Source organism: Apaloderma vittatum, unplaced genomic scaffold (genome assembly GCF_000703405.1).
Source record: "Apaloderma vittatum isolate BGI_N311 unplaced genomic scaffold, ASM70340v1 scaffold14888, whole genome shotgun sequence".
Taxonomy (NCBI): Eukaryota; Metazoa; Chordata; class Aves; order Trogoniformes; family Trogonidae; genus Apaloderma; species Apaloderma vittatum.
The window spans coordinates 3,709-27,995 of record NW_009730317.1 but is presented as its reverse complement, the minus strand read 5'-3'; the positions used below and the strand labels follow the sequence as shown (position 1 = coordinate 27,995).

At 48.2% G+C, this 24,287-nt stretch overlaps 1 protein-coding gene across 1 annotated transcript in view; it reads right to left on the bottom strand.

Moving 5' to 3' along the window:
* The window catches only part of LOC104277948 (calsequestrin-2), a 32,298-nt gene extending 17,108 nt beyond the window's left edge, over positions 1-15,190 (bottom strand). The window contains exons 1-2 of the mRNA XM_009874766.1: positions 14,763-15,190; positions 594-678 (exon numbers count right to left, since the gene is read on the bottom strand). Of these exons, the coding sequence (XP_009873068.1) occupies positions 594-678; positions 14,763-14,996 (319 nt within the window). The 5' untranslated portion in view covers positions 14,997-15,190. The remainder of the gene's footprint in view (positions 1-593; positions 679-14,762) is intronic.
* Positions 15,191-24,287: the final 9,097 nt, after the last annotated feature.

The window sequence follows — 24,287 nt, the reverse complement described above, 5'->3', positions numbered from 1 at the left end:
TGGAAGGTATTTGTTTCCCGGGGTGGGCAATGCAGCAGCCTTTCACCTTTACAGTAGGTTTCCACTTCTGCTCTGGACAGCAAGACAGAAGGTTTGGCACCTGGCTGCCAAACCATTGCAAGGCTGTGACTACCCCATTAATGGCTGGGGGTCCCCTTGTCATGGGGGCCTATGTGATTTCCCTGTAGGTTTTGGTTCTGTACTGCTGTGTCTGACCTGTCTCTGTACAGGAAGAGCATGGAGTTTTTCCATGATGCCTATTTACACCTGCTCAACAAGCTGTGTGAGGTTCCACCCTGTCACTGCTATGGCATGTATTGGCTTTCTTTTTCACTTGGTTTTGTTTTGTTTTGGCACTCTCAGATGGGAAGCTTTTTGCTGGAAGGGTCTCAGCTCTTCACTCTCATCCTCACCCCCTCCCACTCAGGTGATTCTGCCCATGTTGGGGTGAGCAGGTGATCAGTGTGCCGTTGCCACCACCACCCTTCCCATCCTGCTGACAAGAATTTGTCTGTCCTCTACAGGGCTGGCTGTTGGGCATCACCCCCGCAGTCTCTCTAAGCTATTCCAGAGATATCAGACATGGGACTCACCTAACTTTTTGGCAAGTTTGGCATCCTTCTTGGAGTCCACCATCCCGAAGCCAATACTCCTGGGCTCCAAGACCTGAGCCGCCAGCTGTGAGAGGAACCAGAGAGCCCAAGGTTAGCAGGATTAACACCACAGGGTAGCTAAGGGGTACCATGCCCTGCTAGCATGGCAAAAGAGACACAAGTGACCCACACTCTGCTTTCAGACAGCACCAATGGTTGGGATGCATCACATGCTGCCTCACCACGGTGATAACGCTGCCCAGAGGTCACAAGGGTTGGGTTTCTTCCCACTGTGTCATAGCACTGAGTTTGCTGGTGATACCATGTGCTGTTAACTGCTGTTTGACACTCGGGCATTGGGACAGAGCTCCCGACCGAACTGGGGACACCAAAGGCAGTGGACATGGCTGGGAGAAAGCTGTCTGCTTGGTTGTGCCTCAGCGGCTTCCTTTGAGGAAGCAGGAAGTGTGGGTGCTATGGACGTTTTAACTCTGCAGGTGCCTGGTGCCAGGCAGCAGTGGCTGCAAACTGGAGGGGGCACAGGACACTGCACCATCACATTTCCTTCATACATGTGACAGGGTGGCCAAAGCAGCATCCCAGCAAAATGAAGCAGCAAAAGCAGTCCTTTCTCCTGTGAAATGCTTTAAGTCATGTCTCGTGCCCAGGCTTTGGTCACCCCCCAGTTCCTGGTCCCCTCTTTTTTCTAAAGAAACGAGTCTAAGCCCATCTGTTCTTGTGTTTGTCTCCTCACAGCTTCACAAAACCACTGCCCCCTGTTCCCACCATTTTTGACCAAGGGGCCTCTTGAAGATATCGAGTTCCTGCCTGTTTTGTGAAAATAGATATGTGAGGAAAGGAGAGACGTTCTACAAGTGCCCCGTAATGGGAGCAGCGCCGGGTGAGACCCTGTGAATTCCAGAGGGGCTCCATAGAGATGAAGTGACCCTGGGAAATGAGCCCCCTTACTCACCACATGACTGACCTAGCCCCACCACAAGCATGTCAGAGACCGTACAAGGCAGTAATGATGCTCTAGGACCATCAAGCAGCTGTAAGAGCTCCCTCCTCTTCCCTCTCCCTTCTTGCTGCACGAATGCCTCTGTTGATGAAGATCTTGTTGTTCCCCCCTCCCAACTCTGCTAGATGGCAAGGGGATGATGGGGATGAGGGGTTGGGGGCCTCCCGGCTAGGAATGTCCCTATTAAGACACAGCTGCCTGCACTCAGCAGCGGGAGGTTGGAGGGGGCAGAAGAAAAGCTGTGGCCAGAGAGATGGTAGGGAGATTTATGATGAATACCCTCCCCCAGGACCTATTTTGGCACCCTCCTCCCCCAGCCCCAAAGATGGTTTGAATGTCACCCAGTGGTGCTGCTCCCATGCTTCCCCCTTGGCTCCCCTGCTATAAATAGCCTCTGTCTGTGCCCAGCCTCTGCAAGGGCAAGCAGTGATTAAAGGCAAAAACCACAGGACAGGCCCCTCACCTGCACACCAGGGTGTCAAGGGGCTGGCCAGCTCCCCATGCTGGCAGCCCCAGTCCTTCCCCAAAATCCTGGGGGATAATGGCGGGGACCCTGGAGATCAGGGCTCAGGGATATTGCTTGGGCAAAGGGAAGAGATGGAGAATGTGATTGCTTTCTCCCTTCCCACCAAATACACGCCCCTAGGTCTTTCCTGAAGACTTCCTTCTGGACATATTCTCCACCAGCCAACACAGCATCATTGCAATCTTGATCTCCCTGTGGCTACCTGGCCTTATGTCTATAGGAGGAACCCCCACCATGCAAGGCAAAAGGGGTGCTCCTATTCTAAAGGAAAGAGGTGATCTCACTGTTCTTTTGCTCTCTGTCAGTACTTTGAAATAAGGGTGAGACTGTCTATGCTTACAACGGGTACTGCCTGAACAGGGCAGAGCAGTGGGCTGTGTTTGTATATCCATTGATAAGTCATCTGAATGCTTTTCTGACCAGTCTGGCATCCCATCTCCTGGCTCAGGCCATGACTGTCCACGTTAGCACACCTGAGAGCAGCTGTTACCCAGTAATGAAGGGAGAGATGGACACTTCTTGTGAGCGCCCTAGACATCTCCAAGCCTGCGGTAGTGAGAGAAGTTGTTTTCTGTTCCCCATTATGAGGATCTGTCTTTACTGGACAAAGGGATGGAGCCTATAGGATCATCAGCTTTAGGCGATGATCCTGCCATCAAGCAGGGACATTGTAAGCATCTCCCTACTTGTTGGCAGTTGTGTAGTCCAGCAAGAAGTTCTTCAGAGTCAACACTTGAGGCTCTACCTGAACTGTAACCAGAGGTAAAGCACAGAAACCCCAAGGGAAGAAAATCGTTCCATCATATCCAGTCCAGTCCACACCTGATCTATCTCCTTACTTACAGTTATGTTAGCCATGTGTCAGTCAAAATCAAGACAGTTAAAGTCCAATGGTTCTTGATTCCTGCACACTAGAGATGGTTAGGGTTTCTTCGGGGTGTTTGAAGAAATTCAGAAATGTGTAGAAAATATGCAACATGTGCTACAGACAAGTGGTTGAGGGCAAGCAAGAATGTTTGCAAGAGAGGACGCATTGCTCAGGAGTAATGCATGTCAGCACGCAGTGTATGCAAGGGAGCTTTTCGGAGGAGTGAGGGGACAGCTGTATAGCTGTGAGCATGGGAGCTTGCTGAGAAAGAGCAAACATGTCAAGAGAATGTGGGTGATGGGATGAATGCCGCTTTGTGTGAGGCTGTGGGAGTGTGCACTTCATTAGGGCTCAGGAGGCAAAAAACGTCACAGTAATGCTGGACGTGTGCCTGTTGGTGTGGCAGGGCTTGTGTGACTGTGTCTAGTGAGACTGCCTCTTGGAGGTATATGTACTGTGGTTACAAGTGTTTGGAGATGTTCTGAAGACACTCATCCTAAAGTCATAGAATAGTTTGAGCTGGAAGGGACTTTAAAGACCATCTAGTTCCAACCCCCTGCCATGGGCAGGGACACTCCCACTAGCCCAGGTTGCTCCAAGCCCCATCCAGCCTGGCCTTGAACACTGCCACAGAGGGGGCATCCACAGCTTCTCTGGGCAACCTGTGCCAGTGCCTCACTATCCTCATAGTGAAGAATTTCTTCCTACCATCCCATCTAAATCTACCCTCTTCCAGTCTGAAACCATTACTCCTCATCCTACCACTGCATTCTCTGATAAAGAGTCCCTGACTAGCTTTCCTGTAGGCACTGGAAGGCTGCTATAAGGTCTCCCCAGAGCCTTCTCTTTTCCAGGCTGAACAACCCCTGTCTGTCCTCACAGGGGAAGTGCTCCAGCCCTCTAATCATCTTTGTGGCCCTCCTCTGAACTCGGTCTCATCCCCAGACAAGATGTACAACAGCATGTGTGTATAGGAGAGCACGTGTGTACAGCGTGCTTGTGTGCCTGCGGGCACAGGGCTGAGAGCTAAGCAGCCTGCCTTCTTCGCTGGGGATTTCATGCCAATGAGATTGTGAGGTGAGTGGTACAGCCTGTACCCATCTGCAGAGCACTGGGGGCTTGCACCAGGGAAACTTTCATACAACGTGAGTCTCTCAGGAGCTCTTTCCACTGGGGCAGCACCTGGAGGCAGGAGACCTTTGCAAGGTGGCAGAACCTGTGGTGGCTTTTTAAAGTGTAAGTTACACAGAGGCTGGACACTGCTTGTACCCTTGCTTTCCCTGCTCTCTGCTGCAGGAGCTGAGTCTGTCCAGTGCTCAGGTGAGGATGTATTCCTACATCTATATTTGAACCCCATAAGGTAGTAAAATATAGATTATGCCAGAGGCTCAGCGGCTTGGCTAGTTGCCTCCTGCTCATTACAGTATCAAGCGTTTCTATATCCCCTTACAGTATTTTCTGATTCCATAATGCTAGTGGGATTTGAATGCAGATAATGTTTCTAATCTTGACAATCCTCTTGGCTCAGGACCTTGGGACAGAGGCAGCTGTAATGTAAGAACACATCCCATCCTCCTCCTACTCCTCCTCCCTTTAAATTCATATCGCTTGAAGTCTTGGCCAGCCAGAGCCCTTGCCTTTGTGTCAGCCTCTACAGCAAGTAATTTAGCTTCAACAGCTGCATGGTGAGATGGAGGGGAGAAACTGCCCTGGAAGAACTGGACCTAACTGGTCATGCAGTCCCTGAGGTACAGCGGGAGCTTTGGGCAGGCAGAGCTGGCTGAGTGTGTGAGCAAATATCCCAGTATCTTGTAAGCTCATATCTCATGCACATTTTGCAGCCTTCCTCTCATGTGCGTGAAGCCCTCATAGTGCATGCTTTCTAGCCACAGGATCTCAAGCTGTGTCCTGTGCAGCCTTGGGAAAAGGAGATGTGAATTTGGGAGCACTCCTCCTTTCTCCCACTTCCCTCAGGTAATACCCATTCCTGAATTTTGGTAAGTGTGGGCGAGTGCACGGCCTTCTGGGATGTATCAGAGGTGCCAGCCCAAAGTGAGGCTTAAGTACAACCTTATCTTGGATGGTGTCTACAGTTACAGGCAATCTGAATAGTGAGGATGGAAAGAAACAACTCCCTTTCAGAGCATCTCAGCTTCACACCTACTATACCCTACCTGAACCTAGGTGTGATGCTGGGAAGCTCTTGGGAGATCGAGCCGTGGGAAGGTCACTGGCTGCCTGATCATGCTCCTATTCCAGCCGTAGGGAAAACTGATTGTGCCAAACCTTGCATTTGGTGTCAATTCTGACAAAATCCAGCAGGCAGAGTTACGAGTGAGAGTGGAAGTGATGGGTGTCTCAACACAGTCAGTTTTTGCTGTGGAGTGATATTACGGTTTTCTGGCCTGGATTTTCTTCCCACTTCTCTAGCACCTGTCTGGAGCTTCCACAGACAGTATGGCTCATCTTCCCCAGCCACTCAGACTGGGAGGCAGGCTGCTGGGGACATTTGGGTCTCTGTGAGAGCCATCATGAGTAAACTTCTCCTAAGCAAGGGGAACTTTCTGTTTCCCTAACTGGCAGTGGTGGAAGAACAAAACTCAAGCAACGTAAGGAGGAGAGCAATGTGAGATTATGATGGAACATCCCTCAGGCAATCTACAGTTCTCCGCTGATTGTCTCCTACCCTCTTTAAAGCTGCAGTTTATGTTGATGGTTGGAACCTGGTTGATGCAATGATGATGATTTTGTATCCCAAAATGTTTTTTATTTTCAGAGACAGTAGGAGGAGATGGTAAAAGTCTAGGGTATTTCCCTAAAAGCTTTGAATCCTTAGGCAGCACTCAGATCTTCACACTACAGTTGGCTTCTCTGTTGTTTGAGCTGGTGGGAAGGTTATCGGAGAGCAGAGGGGGTTATCTCGCCTTCCTAATGTTATGCCATCTTCTCTAACATCCCCTTGCATACTTCACTAGTAATGTTTCAGGTTCTTGCATAATTCAGGCTAGTGAATTAGTGGTCTCAAAACACTGTGGTGGTGATCAAAGAGAAGGGGCAGAAGCTTGCTGAGCACTGGCCACTAGGGGACCCACCTTGCTGCCACTGGGGTCCAGGGGAGAGTGCGTTGGTCCCACCTTTCTTCCTTTTTCCACCATCTGGGCTGGTCAGAGAGGCTGTTTATTGCTGAACCTGCTCTCTTAGGCGCTCGCTGCTCCTTGGACGAAAAGGCAAGTCCCCAAATAAGGAACACCCAAAGGTCACTCTCTGCAGAGGTGGCTTTCACAGGTAACGCTTCAAGAACGCTGTCCCACTGCTTTAATTGCTGTGCAGCCACTCAGCTCGGCTGGACATACGATGTGCTCTTTGGCTGCCTCCATAAAGGTTTTGCATAGTTAGGGCCGTATTTTTATCTGCACTGGGCATCCCTAATTTTAGCGAGCTGTAAGCCAAAGCGCAGCTTCCCCAGCCGTGAGATAACCGGGGCCGATGCCCGTGCCACTGAGCACCCACGGGTGCAGGGGCCACCTGCCACTGCTCCCAGCCGGTCATCGCTGGCACCACATCACAGAGGTTTTGCCGACTCGGCTGGGCAGCTCGTGCACAGAGGACAGCCTGGGGTGTGTGTGCATGTGCGCTGACCTGGGTTGTGGGTCTGGGTCAGCACCTGGGGGCCACGCTGCTGAACATTGACCAGAGGTGAGATTTGGGGGCTGTCCTCGACAGAAGTGAGGCCGTCCCTGCCTTGTTATCCTTCTGGCCTCTGAGACCTGCTTTGAAACCAAAGACTTGATGTTGTCATGAAGCCCATGCAAGGCACAAGATCGTTCCTTTCTGTGGGTGCTGGAGGAGGGAAGAATGTTTGATATTCAGCCTGTTCATCTCCACAGACCATTGCCCATGTCATTCCTACGCCTCCAGCTTCCAGGAACAAGCCAGATTTCTTGAGTTTCTGACTGAGTGGGTGTGAGTCAGCACCTCTGAAACTCCAGAAAGTCCAGGATGCTGCAGATGAGAGCCGGGATCTCCCACCCTGAATCCACAGGAAGGATCAGAGGCGGAGGGGGGCCCTGGAGGAACAGAGGGATCCTTGAGACAAGAAAGGCCTTTTACCCAAGGTGTGAGCAGGGACAAATAAGAACTGAGACAAGCTTTAAAAATACGCAGCCCCCTTTGCGCAGGGTTCGAAGTGTCAGGTCTGCTAGTTGACAGCAGTCCAACTCCTGCCAGGTCCGGACAGGGTTCCTAGAAAAAGGACGTATCATGTACGGCAGCTGGCCTTCACCAAAGCTGCGCCAGACAGCGCAGAGGAATGAGCACCATCAGCAGTGCTTAGGAGGGAGCGTTGGCCGTCCTGAGGCACTGGGGAGGGGAAAAGCGACCGTCTGCTCTGCGGCTGCCCCCGGGAATTGAGTTCTTTGCCGTCGCTGCTCATTCTATTTCCTCTGGCAAGGTTTCGTCTCACGTATGTAGGTAAATCCCAATGTGCAAAGGAAGATAAAAAAGGAGCACTTGGACCTTGCTAAGTAACTTCTTTCCTAGGCCATAGATTCCTTGCTTGGGTGCCTATTATTTAGGACAGAAGCTGCAAAAGGATATCTTTGGTCATCAAACCCAGGACCATGCCATTCAATCTCTGTCAAAACCTGGTCAATGTCCATTTAAAACTTGTTGGGCTGTTCTCCCCTTGATGTATCCCTCCTCTGGTGATTAGGGACTTCCCAGTGTTGAGACTTGTTTTATTCATAGCCCATTTATTCTTAGGCTTTTTGCTTAAATAGCTCTTCTCCCTCTTGGGTGTTCAAAGAGAATTATCATATACCCTTTCCATTCTCTCCACAAAGGAAGCTCAGGCATGAAGGAAGGGTGGTCACAGGCTTTGATTAGTTTGGTTTTAGATGAAGGGCACTGACAGACCAAGCTCCAGAGTAAGGTCACAGTGGGCAAGAGTGGCATAGCCCACTGTGCCCCCTCTGCCTTGCAGAGCCACAGCTGCTCTAGCCCACGGGCAAGCTCCTGAACAATGTCACGGTCCAAGGCAGAGAATGTGAAATGATATGAACACCACACATGTCCACTGAAAAGGCGAGTGTGAGCTCAAGCTAGTCTTTCTGAGGGCCACCTACTCAGAATGGGGCAAAGGCACTTCATTATACAAGAGTGAGACCCTGCTTCCCAGGAACCAGCCTAGCAGAAAGGCACTAGGAACCCTTGCTGGCACTTTTTTTGGAGGCTGACTAGCATGTCAGGATGGCTGAGACCTAAGAGGATGAGCTTTTCAATGTTTTTCCTCAATTACACTTCTAAAGGGAGGAGTGACATAGAAGTAGTCTCTCTGCACCTGAAGGTCTTGCATGGCACCTACAGAGGTTGCCTGCAACTGCTGGGCAGTGAGAATTGCTCCTGGCTTCAGGGCCAAGAAAGCCTGCAAAGCCAAAGCAGACTTGGCCCTGTCCTGTGCCAGAAGGTAAACTCAGGCTTACAGGGGTCTGCCATGTCATCAGGCGGTATCTCTGCAAAAGCTGGATGAAACCAGCTTGATCTTCTTTAGGTCCTGGGATTATAGCTGATCTCTGCTCTGTGAAGTGCTGTCAGTCCACCTCTCTCCTACCATGCTTTAGCAGCTGAGAAAGGTGCCTTTGAAAGAGTGGTATGACATTGAAAGTGGGGTCTCCTGCTAGATGCTGCTTATGCATTCAGTCCATATTCATGGCTGAGAAGTGAATTCAAAAGAAACTGGGCAATAATAGGTAATGTAGCCTTGGCAGTTGTTTCTGCCATTGTTATACAGAAAGACCAAATCACATACTTGTCCCTGGATGTCATTGTGCCCATCTGCAAAACAGGGAGATCTCTGTAACTTGGTTTTGTGACTGGCATGTCAGTGAGTCACATCCTTCTAGGTGCTACTGCTAAAACTCAGTGCACTGCTGGCTGTTGATGGATTGAGACCTACTTACATGGTCTCAAAGGGCAAAGAAATCAGTGCACACTTTTTTCTTTTCTTTACCTTCCTTCCTGATTTTTTGCATTAATTTATCTGTAGTGGAGGCCACTGCTTTAGTAGCCATGGAAACAGAAAACATGTCTTTTATTACAGGTATGTGCAAGGCACTGGTACAGTAGGCTTCTGCACACACCTATCCAGTCAGGTGTGCCTTGTCTCTCACCTTCAGGACTTGTTCTGCAGGGACCCAGAGACCTGGCAGTTTCTGTAATACTCAGTGAATGTGTCTAGTGTAATGGGTCTATCCAGCCCAGGAAATTGTGCTGAGGCACTGTCTCATCAGTATGCCCATTTCCAGAGAAAAAGACTGAAATCTGAGTCTGTGAAATAAACAGAGAAGGGTACTAAAGAAAAGGCTTGGATTTATAACTATATTTATATTACTCATATTTATATTGTACCTAGACATGGACATAAACTGGTTCCCATGAATTTCTGGGGTAATTTACACAGATCTAAGCTTGCAAACCTTTTTACTGTATTGCATTAGAAACAGAGAAGGACTTTTTGCTATGTATTACACAGCTCTGAACTCTCATGAGAATCACCAGCTCTCAAGGGATTTCAAGACCATGTGGGTGGAACTGCCCCAAAACCAGCTATCTTGCCCCATTTTTTCCATCCGGAGCTGGAAGCTCATGAGAGGAGCTGCAGCAGTTTCAACACCTGAAAGTAATTTCTTGCTCTCAGGTGAACTGGAAGGAGTTAGATCTTGCATTCAATTTAACCCCGGCCTTTTGCTTGATTCAAAATCTATCTTTCCCTCTCACATCACAGGTAGCTACTGGCTGCAGTTGAGCATGGGGAGGATCTAATGCAATGCAATCTCATGCACTCATAGTCCCAAGTTTGTAGGAGAAATTTTCCCTTATGTTACAGAATGAGCCAGAAATGTTCTGCCTTTGTTCTGCCTTGTACTGCTAGAGACCAGGCTGATTCTAGACCTCACCTAGAAAGCAGAGTACCATGTTCCTCTTCTCTTATCTCTGATCAGATTGGTTTGGGCTAGTGCAGTTCTCCATGAATCTTCAGCTGAGGAACACTGCTGCATTCAAGGGCCTAAAAAACCGAGGCCTTGACCAACCTCTGTTTTTTAAGGGTATTACACATTCATACAGATGGCAGTGGAGGCAGAACTGAGCGAGTTTCAGCAGGCAGCGTGCTGTGGTAGTAAGACAACCTCAGTTGCTGGAGAGAGCTTCTCAAGTGCAAAAGGAAAGCCCCTAATCCCACTGCTCATTATTCTTGCTACATGATTCCTAGAGATATGGACTGGCCCACTGGAAGGCAAAATTATCCCAATATTTAGGAGATTCAGAGATGAGAGGGAGATAGGAGAAGCTCTAAGAAGAAGTGGTATGAGATGGCATGAAATATGTTAGGGAGCTACAGAGAAGAAAAGCAGGTCGGAGATTTCTCAACATCACTGCTTTGGTCTTTTTCTCTTTTGCCCCTTCTTCACTAAAGCTGAGGCCTTTTAGGACAAGTAGCTTTTCTTCTTAATTGTCTTTTAAATAATTGTTCTAAACCTTTGTGCCTGGCTGTTACATACGGTTCTTCACTGTGGTCACCTTGTGGGGCATGCAAGGCTCTTGAAAACTTCACCACAGAGCAGGAATAGTTACTGTTAGCTCCAGGACTGCCTGGCTCAACCCCTGCTTTGCCCTGTGTGGACACTTTTTCCCCACTCAAGCTGCAGGTGTTTTTCATTAGTTAGTGGTGCAGAGTGGAGCCATAGAAGAAAGACAAGTAAAGGAGAAGAGCTCTTTAACCTGAGCTGTGAAACACCCTGTGCTTATGCTGTCTTGGCCTTGGGTTGTCTTATAACAATCCTTCCCCAACCTTTTTTTCAGCCAGAAAGCAGTAGGCAGCTGCATCTTCAATCATTTCTTTGACTATTTTCCTGACAGACTAACCCAGGAGTCCCCAGCTTTCTCACCCAACCTGAGGGGCTGGTGTTACGGTCCTTAGAACTGTCGTCATGCACAAAACATGGTCCAAAAAAGCTGGTTTTGCTCCCAGAGGGGTTAAGTTACCCACAGACCCCACCCTCATCAGGTATCACCCAGTGGCCTGGGTGGCAGGAGCTGTCAGGGCCGCTTCATTATGATCTTCATCTTCATTCCCTTTCTAAACTGGGCTTTGTGGCAATCCGGACACAGCTTCCAGTATGGCTGGGTGTGGGAAGCTGAAGACCCTGTGTCTTGTCCCACTGTAATTTCAGCTTAATGATGGTGACAGCTGGTGAGCTTCAGCAGTGTCAGTCAGTCCTGCATGCTGGGCTTTTGCCCTGGGAAGGAAATTTTTTTCTATCACATCCCTTTTTCCTCAGTCCACTGTTTGTAATTACGGTTTGATAAAGTCCTTAAACATATGCTTAACTTCACTCGTGTGCTGTCAGGTTTTCAGCTTAATTTCCTAAGGATATGAGATCCATGTGATTCTCTTCTCTCTCCCCTCAGGTCTGTCTGTCAGCTGCCTCCCCTAATAATTTTTCTAGCTATTGGTCCTTTTCAGCCAAATTTTCCAGCAGCAAGAATCTCAGCATAAGAACGTTATTGCAAGTTTCACAAAGAGCAAGGACTTGGAAGAGAAGAGACTGAAGCTGTCTGAAAGAAGTACCCAGGTAAGAGAGAGCCTCATGGGCTCCCTACCCATGGGACAAGCCCTGGTCTGAGTTTGTTACTGACCATGAGCTACATATTTCAAGGAAACCATGGTCACGGTCAAGGGATATTTCTAGGTTGAGGAGTGTTTGTCTACAACCATCTTGCCCTTCTTGGGTGCTCTGTAGCTGTGGATTTTTTCCAAATGCTGAAGCCTAAACTGGTGCCTGGATCTGGAGTCAAGAAGGAACTAGTCAGCACTGCTGGCACTTTTCCTTGCCTCAGCAACTTGCCATGTCCTCCACTACCTGGGCACATCTGGGAGCTTCTCCTAGTAAATTTGCAGGAACTCAGGCATTGGATCTCTCTAGCTCTTTTCTTGTTCTTCAGGTCTTCGGAATTATAAATTTCTTGTAAGGTACATGTGAGAGGAACAGAAAGGATAGACTATTTGGGTTTTTTTCTGGACTTAACATCCATCAAACCCATTCCCTCTCATGTGCACAGTCATGTTCATCAGGCAATAGGAAGTAACAACCCAACAACCCTTAGCCACACAGCTCAGATCTTTGCTTAGTTCCACACCTTCTTGTACTCTGGATGAAGGCTATGAATGAAGGCTCCCCATTATTCCTAGTAATGGAGACCAGTACCATTTTATGGACAGGAGGATAAGGACATCATTGTTTCCTTGATTACACCTATTGTTTTAAGTCAGTAGGTAAATTCTCAGTACAGTAAGATGGAAAAACATGAGATGCTCCAGAAAGGCATCTTACCACAGGCAGCACCCTACACCAGGCAACCCTCAAGGTGGCTAGCAGGGAACACTAAGGGCTGGAGTGTTTGCCTCTTAGATACCTTATTTCACATGTAAAGGACCTTCAGCACTCAGAGCCCTGAACTCGCTACTGAAATCAGATACATAAAGCCTTCCTGAGTGAACTTTTCCCAGGTTTGGCTGGAAGGAGAGGCCCTGTCACCGCTCCTGTGCCTACCCAGCAGCTCATGAGTTCAAGTACTTGCTCAAATTACAGAAGAGCTGAGTTCAGCTGCTGACTGCCTCCAGGGAGACCGATTCCAGACAGTTCATCTCTCAGGTGAACAGCTCCACACCTCAGCCACAGAACCACTGTAGACATTTCTTTCCCTCTGCCTGTCCTGATGAACATGCAGTGAAATCGCAGAGATGGACGAGCTCTGGCAAGGGAGATTCAGAGTGACCCACCACCTTGGCACAACACTTTATGGTTTGAGGTGAGGGAGGTGAATGCTGTCACAAAAGGGACCAGATTACAACCTGGCTTGCCCACTCCTTTCACAAGTCCTCCTATGGGTGAATTAATACAGAAACTGGGAGCAATAGCACCTTGCTAGGCTCTGTCCTATGCAGGGTAAGACACGTCTATCTTCTCTGTTGCCTTCTGAGACCCTCTCCCCATTCACTTCCCTCAGGTGACAGAGGCAAAGGAGCACTCACACTGCAGATTCCTCCTGTGCTCATGTTGTCAGACTGCGGCTACTGCAGTTCCCAGTCTGGGGTGGCAGAGAGGGGACTGTGAAACTTGGAGACATGCACTGAATCAGCGTTGCAAGTGCTCGGGAAATTCTGAGGTCAAAGCCACAAGTGCTGGTTGCTGCGTGGCACAGTTAGCTGGTAGCTGAACATTAGTGGGCTGGAGCACTACAATTATGTAAAGCGTGCTGCAGACCTAATCCTCAATCTCTTGCCCAAGGTCACTCAAGAAATCTATGCCAGAGAGGCAACTGGAAACCAAATCACCAGCATCCTAAGCTAACATGCTTACTGCCAAATCAAACCCTGCAAAATAAAAGCTTTAAGTCATATTGTTTCGTAGCCATCTCACCCTCAATATGGTCTAGGTGTCATGGGGATTAAAACTGACAGTACACCACAGATACCTGCTTCTGTCAGGTTTCTATAAATATGTATTTAGCAACTGCTTGCCATCTATTGAGCACAAAATAGCTATCCTATTAAATAACAATGCAAAGTCATACCACCAACCATAAACATTTCAACTGGAGTTCCAGCACTATTTTTTCTTTTCTTTGTCAAATGTTATTTTATTGCTCACCTGAAGCAAGTAACTGTTTCTTGACAAGTGAGTAAAACTTGTTTAGCTTTTGAATCTTTCTTGCTGTCAGGCTTGCTGAGGAGGTCAGTAGGCTTTGAACTTGACCTTAGACTTTTTCAGTTCCTAGCCTCAGCAAGTGTATTTTCTAATTCACATTTGCTGTACACCTAGGAGTGCAATGCATTTTCTCTCTGGATCTGATAAATAAAGCTTATGTGTTTCTTCTGCCATTCTCACTTCATTTCCAGACATGTCCTTTAGATAAAAGGGAATATTTCTAAGCCCCTGGTAGGAAGCAAGCACCTAACAATCCAGGCTTGCAGCTGTATGATTCCCTAGATTACCTTTACACTACAAGAAAGAATGCTATGAATCTACTTCACAATTTTTACCATGATGTATTTTACTGAAGATTAATTAATCACTCTTTCACCAAAGAATTAATAACACTTTTTTTTTTTCCAGCTCAGAAGTGAATAGTTGCATTAACAAGGAGCTATAGACTGATTCCAAGCAGGCAACCAAATGTCAGAAAAAAAAAAGGGATTTCACGCTGCACCAATAGGGAGCTTTTGAGATAGAGAGCTAGGACGCCTGTTTGCAGCACAGTCTAGTCAGGCTTCTTGGCTGATTACTCCTAGTGGAATAGAAAACGGGACTGAATCCAGAACACAAGGGGGATACAGGCTTGCACAGAGTGAGAAAAGATCTAAAAATTTCAAGCTACAAACTCAGGTCTGTGCTGAGATTTGGCAAAGCAAACCACATTGCTCAGGTTTGCAAGGTTACTTGTTATTGCCTGGGTTTCTGACCCACAATCCAGAAAGACTATTTCCCAGCAAACAACTCAGAAGAACTCAGCAGAGGCTTTTTCCAGGGCTTTGCAAAACTCAGGGGCTAATTCAAATCCAAGTAAGCAAACCTAAACTTTTGGGTGCTCAGCCCACCCCCTGCATGAGACCCTTTGACTGTCCCATGGCTCCTCTCCACAGCCCCAAATATCACCATGATATTGATCCTGGCTGGGACATGCGGTGGTGCTTACCTCTAGGACCATCTCTGTCATCTGGAACTGCTTCTGGGAGACCTTGTCAGAGCTCACGGGTTCATGGAAAAGCAGGCAGAGCATGTCGTACTTTTTCAGGGCCTGCTTGTAGTTCTTCTCATTCAGGTCGATCACCCGGTCTTTCCCATCGTAAGTGGGGAAATTCAGTCCCTCTTCTGCTTTGCAGCAGTAAAGCAGGTAAAAACCTGCCAGGATCCAGCAAGTCACCTTCATCAGGGAGCCCTTGGAGTGTAACAGAGGGCAGGTAAATGTCCCTCTCCTACTTAATGTAGGAAGAGGGAGAGACCAAAGGCTCCTGGTGAAGTCTGAACCAAATTTCTCTTTCTGCTGCCTTCCTAGTGATCAGCCCAAACGCTGCAAGGCTGATGGGGTGCAGCAAACTTTGCTGTCCTGGGCTCACAACAAAGAGACAGACAGGAGAAGCTGTCAGGCCAAGCCCTGGATACCTTACATAGCTGTGTCCAGCTCCCGTGTCATTAGGAACTCCATTTTTAGGAAGCAGTTGTTTCAGGCTAAAAATAAACCCTGCAATGAATAAAAAGGACAGATATGACACCATTGAGGGACTTGCTGGCACTCTGCATCATCTGAGAGAGAGGGAGTGAGTGAGAGGGAGGGAGTGGAAGATCTCGATGCTGGGTATATGCAGGCAGGATTTGTGAAGGGACAGACTTCACTTATACAGAGAACCGAGGCACAGCCTGTCCTACTAGGACTTACCAAAAATAGAAGGTATTTACTGAGGTTTTTAATAAGGGTATCTCTCTTTGTAACCCCTTGGGCATCACAGTGATTAGGCTTCGGATAACAGATCTTGGGTCAAACAGTTTCAGCGCCTCATCTGCACTGCTAGAGGAAAAGTCCTGTTTCCTCAGCAGCAAAGGAGGTGAGCACTCATGGGACCCTTTTCTCCTCCCACCTGGGGCATTGGCTGGAGCTGCTGGCTGACATTCAAGGTCTTTTGTGAAGCACCTTCTCTGCTTGTGGGGTACCAGGGTAATCTCTGGCCCTTGGACCTGTAATTCCAAAGCAAAGGGCAGCCTACGTTGCAACCTCCCGTGCCCACAGCGGTTACTAAACTCCAGGCATTGCTGGCAAGCGGGTAAAACCTCATCACGCTAAGGGAGATGAAGGGCAGGAGGCGTGTGCTCATGCTGATGTCCTCAAGATGATGGATAAATGCCACTATTGCTGCTGGCCTCCCAACCCATGTGACCTGCATGAGGGTTTTTTTCACACAACGTGTTGCACTTCCCAGCAAACGGTCTCACTTATTCCTTCCTCCTCCTGGGAAGAGTGGTGAGTTCCCTCACCTTCGCCAGGAGCTCAGCGCCTGCTGCTGCTTTCCTGCATCTCCTGCACCACGCTGCTGGGGGAGAATGGTTCAATGGCACAGTCCTTCTCCTCCTCCCTAACTCTGACCAGGTTGCCACCGCTGCCCCATGACTGGCAGCGACAGGCAGGTGGAGGCAGGCCAGCTGGCCACGGGCCAGCGCCGGGGCTGACGTGGATCCACTGGAGAAGGCACGCTGAGGGGCTGCCAGAGAAGAGCTTGACAGAGGGCAGACGTCTCCCCCCTCCCTGCCAAAGTGATGTGCAGCCATGCGGCCTCATCAGGCCTCCTCCTTGCGTGTTGCTCCATCACAGCCTTGCTCCATCCATGCTGGGGAAGAGGTGATGTCCCTTGCTGAGGCATGTGACTCTCTCCCCAGCCAGCTGTTCCCATTGTATGGCTGGGATATTCCAATGTTCAGGGCAAAAGACAAGTGTTGCTTATTAATTATACCCATCCCCTGGGTGACTTAGGAGAACACGTGCCCCTGAGCTTTTACTTCCAACCTGAACAGCCTGTGACGTGCTGACTGAAACTCTGTGGGCAACAGTTGCCACGTCCATCTTATTTCCAAAGCCTTCTCTTAGTGTCTAGATTTGCCTTTTCAGAAGTTCAATGATTTCCTGCAACTTGGTGTCCTAAGGATGAAGCATCTGTAATCTGGGTAGAAGCCAGAACAAGACAGCCTCAGAAATTCACTCCCTACTGAGGCACCCTTCAGGGGTGGCCATTTCTAGAGGAAGATGTGACAAACCCAGAAACATCCGATGGCTTTTAGTGGGAGACGCAAGACTTGTGTCACAGTGGGTGGCAGTGGCTGGCTAGGTTTTTGCTGGATGTTTAGGCTGTAAAATGCGCAACTGAGCTTCTGGGATGGTCAGACAAACACCAGGCTCGTCCTTTGAAGGACCTCATAGATGTGGGTTGCAGGAGCAGGCTACTGCTGGCATCAGAGTGTGTTTTAAAGCAGGCACACAGCAGACAGGGCTGTAAAAATGAAACATTCACAGCTACTTCAAAATTGGTTTCCCAGGCTCCTGCCCTCCTTTTATTCTTGAGGATCTTCAGCAATTGCTCCACTTTCATATCCCTCAAGCTATTTTTGAGGTGCTTTCTCTCTAATCTGATTAACTTTTTAATCTGCTTAAAAATAGATACAATCCAATTTTCATTTTCTCCTCTTTTTTTCTATCAAAAAAGGAAGAAAAAGGCTTTTTATTCACAAAAAAATGTTACCTGGTTAGCCCCAGACCTATCTATTTTATGTGTCTATGGCATGAGTAGCAAAGATCCGTGGCTGTTAGGCTTCACCTCTGCTCCAAAGGGAATTCCTCCAGCAGATTAACACTGTGTGTCATGGTCACTTGAGAGTCCATCTCTTTGTCTCTCCCCTCAAACGCTCAGTGGGACTGTTAGTGCTAAGTAGTGGATGTTTTCTGTGATCTTCTAGCTCTAGTTGCATTTATTTGAAAATCCAGATACCTTTCTCACTACATCGTAAGGGGTTTAAATAGGTGTATGCTTCCCAGGAGTTAGAATTTTTGTGTTTGACTTAGGGATGAACCTGTGGAGACAGTCAGAATGAATTTCTCAAAATCTGAATAAGTGCCTTAATCACCTGAATTTCATAATTCTAATGAACTTTAGTCAAAACAGATGTCCTTGTAACCCAGCTGACACAGATCTGAAACCCTGGATTCACATGTTTTGGCATATTCAGAACAGCTGTTAAATACTCAAGTCTGAAGGGAGCTGCTTTTTTCTTTGGAGGGCTATAGGATGCCAGTAGCAAAGCTGGGACTCTGACAAAGGCTGTAAGTAATGTGTCTTTTTCTTCATCCTCTCCCTGGGTCCCAATAGCAGCACATTGAAACGTGAAAATCTTGACCCTAGGAGCAAATCTTGGCAGTTCAAAGCTGTCCCTCCATGTTCAGATGATGCTTTAGATCGGGAATTTTGTCAAAAAAAGGATGGTGACTAGACTTCATGGATTTGTGGAACCTGGGTTTTGTTGAAGCTCTGTTCTACAGGACTCTGGCAGGTTTCTCTGTGTGTCAGATCCTCCCAGGTAAGGTAAGAGCAATAGCACTTCCCCATAGGAGGGGATGATGAGGAGGACAAAGAGTTTCTTGTGAAATTTTGGGGGTTTTATTCACAGGTTCACTGCAAACACCTCATGCTATCTTTCTGGGTAGCCCAAACTCTTCCTGATCCTACTTAGCTGCCTGTGGTTGCAACACATTTCTTTCCATGACCAGCACCATGCAAGATAGTGATATGGTCAGCACTGTGTCCAGGGACGTTTGCCCTTCAGCTCATTCACTGGCAAAGCTGGCACCTCTTACTCTCTGATATAAGCAGATTGTAAACTCAGCCTCCTAACTCTGACTCCTTAACCATCCTGCCTCTAGAAATCATCTCTTCCCTGATGAACCATCCCACGATCCACCCGAAAGCTCTCTGAGAAATGAGCTGATAAGGCTCAATGCCCATCCACCTGGGCAGGCCCTCACGTCATTCAAACAACCTCCAGAACTGGTTCCAAAACTTCAGGTGAACAAGGAGAGAATTAATGGAAAAGCTTCCTGTGGCTTTATCCACCATTCTAGGCTCTTTGGGGTACATTCATTGAGCAAAATCCTGGCTCCAGGGAATTAGGTTGCAAACCCACTCCTGACATGCATTGAAGTAGGATTTTACATAGTTTCTTTGAATTTTGTGAGGGTAGGTAGCCAGTGACAGTACAATCTCAGTTATTCACTTTGGGCTTGCAGAAATTCTAGGCGGAGGTAAATAAGAATCTCATTCTTGATGATTTTTCTTCTGACTTACATGTTAATTTAGGGATATGCACTTACTGATCCTCCCTCCTGGCTGCTGCAGCCATGATCCACACTGCCATTCTCACCTTCATTGTCCTTTCTAAGCTCACACGGTAAAAGAGGTCCCCAGCCACCGCTGATCCAAATGCTTCAGTGAGCCTTTTTTCCAGGGTGTCAGGATTTAAGGTTCTGCTTTAGCTAATCTCTTTTCAAGCTTCTAAGACCTTGTATGTTTTGCAAGATAGGAGTATTCAAAAAAATATGCCTTTTGCCACCAGCTAGCCAAGCAAGGTCAGAGCTCCTAATAAATTTGAGCCTACTGCTGTCATTAGAGCAGAGATAATACTGAGCCTTTCCAAGCAGGATCACTATCATCTCAATGAAAGCTTTACAGTGAGAGGAAACCTAGTTCTCACTCCCTTTCTCTCCAGCCCTGAAAGGTGACATGCCCTTCATGGTGCTTTACACTGCCTGTACTCCAATGTAGTCATGTTAGTGATGGCAAGTAGAAGGCAGAGGAGCTGTATCATTTACACTTCCTCACTTTTCCCCATTTTAAACTGCCAGAGAACTTTGCCGCACCTGAGGATGCTTTGTATATTTTGCCTGAGCTGTCCAGAGACCTGCCATGTGATAAGAAGATGCTAAAAACCCTCCTGTGTTTTGACACAGAGAGACTGGTTTTGATCATGAAAACAAAACAGAGCACAGACAAAAGCACTTGTGCAAAATCATATAGAAGTTGTAAAGGGAAAGTCAAAGGAAGATGCAGGAGTCCTGACTCGCTCTGAGCCGTGTAGGGTCTCTAACATTTCAAAAAAATCTTGTCTTTTTCAGATTTCATGTCCTCCCGAGCAAAGTTGCTCCATGGTACCTTACAGGAATTCTTGCACCCCTCTGTCTTTGGGAGCTTGTCTGGCACCTCTATCTTTTACAGGTCATAAAGTACTTTAGAAGACGAAAACTGGGACTGTGTCAGAACGATTGAGATAGTTACCTCATAATGGATTTATAAACCCTACACAGCAAGATAGGATTTAACTCGGACATCACCTGGGGCAAAATGGAGATGGGTCCATTGGCATGGATGGAAATGGGTGGGAAGGAGAGCCATAAAGTGAAAATGAAAAGTATAAAGAGAACTGCTGGCTTCTTCATGCAGAGGTCTGACAAGGGACATCTGAAGGCAACCTGCTGCCATGTCTGGAGGGACTCATCAAGCAGACTGGAAAAGGCTGCAGAGAGCCTGCAGCAGGATGCAGAGGCAGTGACCCTCCTGGCTGGGTTGGGAACTCTGCCAGCCTGTGGCAGCAGGGGAAATGGTTTAGTGGTGTTCATAGGGCTAGGACAAAGGTTGGACTTGATGCTCTTGAAGATCTCTTCCAACTGAAACTGTTCTATGATTCTGTGATTCTACGACTTATCCACACAAAACCCACCCTGGAAAGGGTGGAGGGGCTCCTTAGAGCACTTCCTGCAGCTAACACTGAGATGGGAGGATTTTCTGCATTGTTCCTGTTGCTTATACAGGGCCCATCAAGCAGATCCTACCTCTTATACACCGAGATAGTTTCAAAGAAAGAAGAGCTAAAAAGTGGCATTGTAGTCATATTGTATATGTATTTGTATATATTTGTACATATCTGTAGCGGGGGCAACAGCTTTGCACCTGGCCATACCTGCATAACATTAGACATGTTAGAAGAAGCCTTCAAGAAAGGAACATTTTCAGCTGGTTTTTGTTTGTTTTGGTTTTTTTTAACCATCTCTCTGCCCGCTCATTAGTAGGACCATTTCATAAGCTACAGGCCCCAATCATATTTGGTAAGCTTTCAGGGCTACACTTAGGTGTCCCATTGCTCCTTGTGCTTGTGTCTGCAAAAGCTCCTCTCTCCTAGGATGGAGCAACTGGCAGCCTGCCTAGAGAAGGCAGACCCAGATTTATTCACTGAGCCTCTAACAGGAGCCTGTGAGTGCAATTTGCAGGACATTGCCTCTGCACGGCCAGGCATGAAGGAACTCCGTTTGGGTTCAATAAGCAATGCCTTTCCAGATCCACAGGAAGGGAGCCATGTTTGAGCAAATGACTAGCATTTGGAAGAGGCTTTTGAGCTGGTATATGGTCTTCTGGCTCTACCTAGCTTGAAAATGGCGAGGTGTGACAGCCATAGACTGCTTAGTAAAATCTTTGCCTTCCCAGTAGTCACAAGGAGTCGGGGTCCTACAGCCGTGCCCCCGAGCTTTGGCAATCACCCTGCACAAAGCAGCATGAGACGATACCTGGCCCTGCTGCTCCCTGCAGTGAGGTCTTGCCTACCTTCTCTTCTGCCTGGCCTGGGAGCAAGGAGGGGTCTTACCTGCATCTGGTTTGGGGGCTTTCAACATTTTTTTGATATATGAACTCCTAAAATCATTCTCGTGTCAGTGCAAATTCCTGCATGGTAATTTTAAGCTGACTGATGAGAGGTTGCTTTTTCTTTTTTTTTTCCAGATACCTCTAATGCACCCTACTTCAGAAAAACTCCAGTGCTACATGCTGAAAAGCTCTTCCCTAGGACGAATCCCATGACATGTCAATGCCACCCCATTTTATGTCACCTTCCTGTGCTGCAGTGTCACAGCTTATGAGTTAAAGCAGTTGTCTGTGAGGCAGGGGCATAATCTCCCCCATGGGGAAAAGGTGCAGACGGGTGCTTCAGGATAGACAGGAGGTGGCTGAGGGTAGGAGAGGGATGTTCAAGTTTTCTGCTGCCACAGGTTTCCCACAAGCCTTTGGAAAAATCCTTTCATGTCTAGTTGTCTATCCAGACTGTGCCAGTGGGGTCCAGTGATGGTATGATATTGCAAGGTGCTTAGACTCTAGACTGATGGGCATTAGTGTCTTAGGTAGGCAGGGAGCCTGGGGCAGGTCTGGGATCCCAAAGGTTTTGACATGCTGAAGAGCTGGAGAAGGGGATGTAACTGCTGCTGACCGTGTTTTCTGGAGACCAGGCCAGGCACATTCCCTTGAGAACTGCTGAGATCTAAGCGATTTCTGTGAAATCATGTGATCCACAGCCAAATCTTGAGCCGGCGTGAAAGCGTGGCCTAAAGCTGGTCCCTCAAGAGCTGGGGTGTGTGTGTGTGCAAGCTGAGCTCTGGCCCAGGGACCTTGGCAATTACTAAGAACATTAGAGTAATGGACATGGTCTGACGCAGTACGTTCCCTTCTGGAAACCCTTAGAGCACGTACAGTCTGGCCGTTTCCATCAGTCCCCTGCCTTTTTCTTGGAGGAGGTGGGATCCCTGGACTCCTGCCCTGCTTTGGCCGTGATCGGTATGTCCAAGTGTACGGCTGTGTCTCTGCCTGCACGCTCCCATGCACACATTAACCACCAGCGCTGCTTCCACCCAGCCCTCCAGGACCAGGGTCTAAAACAAGGATCCTGCAACAGGCAGCATTGGGGTGACCTGGGCTGAGGACCTACTTGCACCTCGGGTTTCTCCTAGTCATGAGAACATCAGTGTATTTAATAACATCTTGATGATTGGAGGGGTGTTTAATTTAGCGGCGTGGCGCCAGCTGCTGCTGACGGAGCTGTGCCCAGCAGATTTACACCTGTTGCACTGGAGTGGAGGCTCAGCTCTCCTTCGCTCCGGTCCTCCTGCATTGCCCCTCAAAACCTTCCCCCTCCCCTGTCCAGACCGCAAAGGCTGCCTGAGTGCAGCTAGGAGGGCTGGAGAGCTCTGGAGTGAGCTCACCGTGCTATTGGGAACCTCATGCCTTTTGGATGATGAGCCAGACAAGCTTAGCACACTCCTTAAGTTTGTAAAAGGACAGAAAGGAATTGCTGCTCTTGAATTTCTGCTCCATTTTGACCTTCCTCTTCTCTAACTGGATTTTGTACAGTCTGTGACAGCCTTGAATCCCTAAAAAACGTCTGTTGGCACTTGTCAGGCACTTGCATTTCTAGGGTGAATAGCTTTCCAGGCAGCACTAATGTCTTACGGGCGGTGCTTTATGCATGCTCTGGTCATGTGGTGTGTTTTTTTTATTTTTTAATGCCAGACAATTTTTTAATTCAAATTCTTCTATATGAATAAGCCCTTCTGGCAGTAAACCCATCATGGATATTGGTACGTAGCTGGGGTACTGTTACACAGCATTCACAAGAAATCAAAAGTAATGACTTGGATATCCCCTTCCCTTGGATCATTAAGTCCGCCTTAAGCCATTAAGTCTCCTGGTCAGAAACCAGGGGATCTGAGAAGTGTCTTGTTTATGGTGTTTTTTTCCTGGCATGGCAACTTTCAGGTATCTGTGCTCAAGCTTTTACCTGCAGCCACAGAAGAGGGAAAAGTTTTTCTATTAAAGCTTCTCTGTTTGAAAATGGAAGCCGAAATGCTTGAGTAATAGCATGAAACCTGCTCTCAAGAGCCACAGAAGGACCCAAAAATCACAAACTATATGATGATGTGGTGGCAGCTAGCAAAAAGGTGGAGACCTTGCCTCGCTCCTTAGGGATAGCCAAAAACTGCTGTTGCAGCTGATGGTGGGAAGAAACACAACTCTGCCTTAAATGAAAATGAGCCGCTACCCGCAATTCAGGGTGGTTATGAGCTTCTCGGCTGAGGAAACATTTCACAGCTCCTTTTGAATCTTCTTGCACTCTCCTTGGAAATTGTCACCCACGCTTGAAGAGACACTGGCTTCCATTGCTGAAGAGTCTCCTCATCCTGGGACAGAGCTCGTGCCTGGCCCGCTGGCCGTGTCTGCCTGTGGGAGGCTGGGAAGTGGAGGCTGAGGTGATGTTGAGTGGTCAGAGGAGCCCTGCTAGAAGGAAGAAACCCTGGCAGCAGCCTCCAGCACCCAGCTCTGTCCTGGCATACAAAAAACCCCAAATAAGCCCAACACACACAAAACCATGAAACATGCAGCTAGCATTTTTTCTGGCAGAAAAGGCAGTAGCTGCGTCTCACCAAGGCCGTGGCCAGCAGAGTGTTGTTCCACAGCATGGCTTTGCTTTTCTTTCTAACCTGAGGTGTGTAGCAAAGCACCACCCAGCAGCACCCCCAAGCTGCAGCCTGGGCCATGGATTCCATAAAGGGCTGCTGGGTCCTCACTCGTATTTATAATGCCTGTCTCGCTGTGGCGTGCCAGCTGGCAGAGGTCAGCCCTTCCCCCGGGTGCAGGGAGTCATTCCACAGCCGTGCTCCTGTTTCCATCCCCACATGCCCAGGGGCCAGTAGATGGGACGTGGGGGTGGCTGAATGATGGGCATGGCAGAATGGGCCAGGTGGGAAAGGGGATGAGATAAAAGGGGTGTGCAGGAGGTACAGTGCCTAGTTTCTACTGTAAGCTCTAGGAAG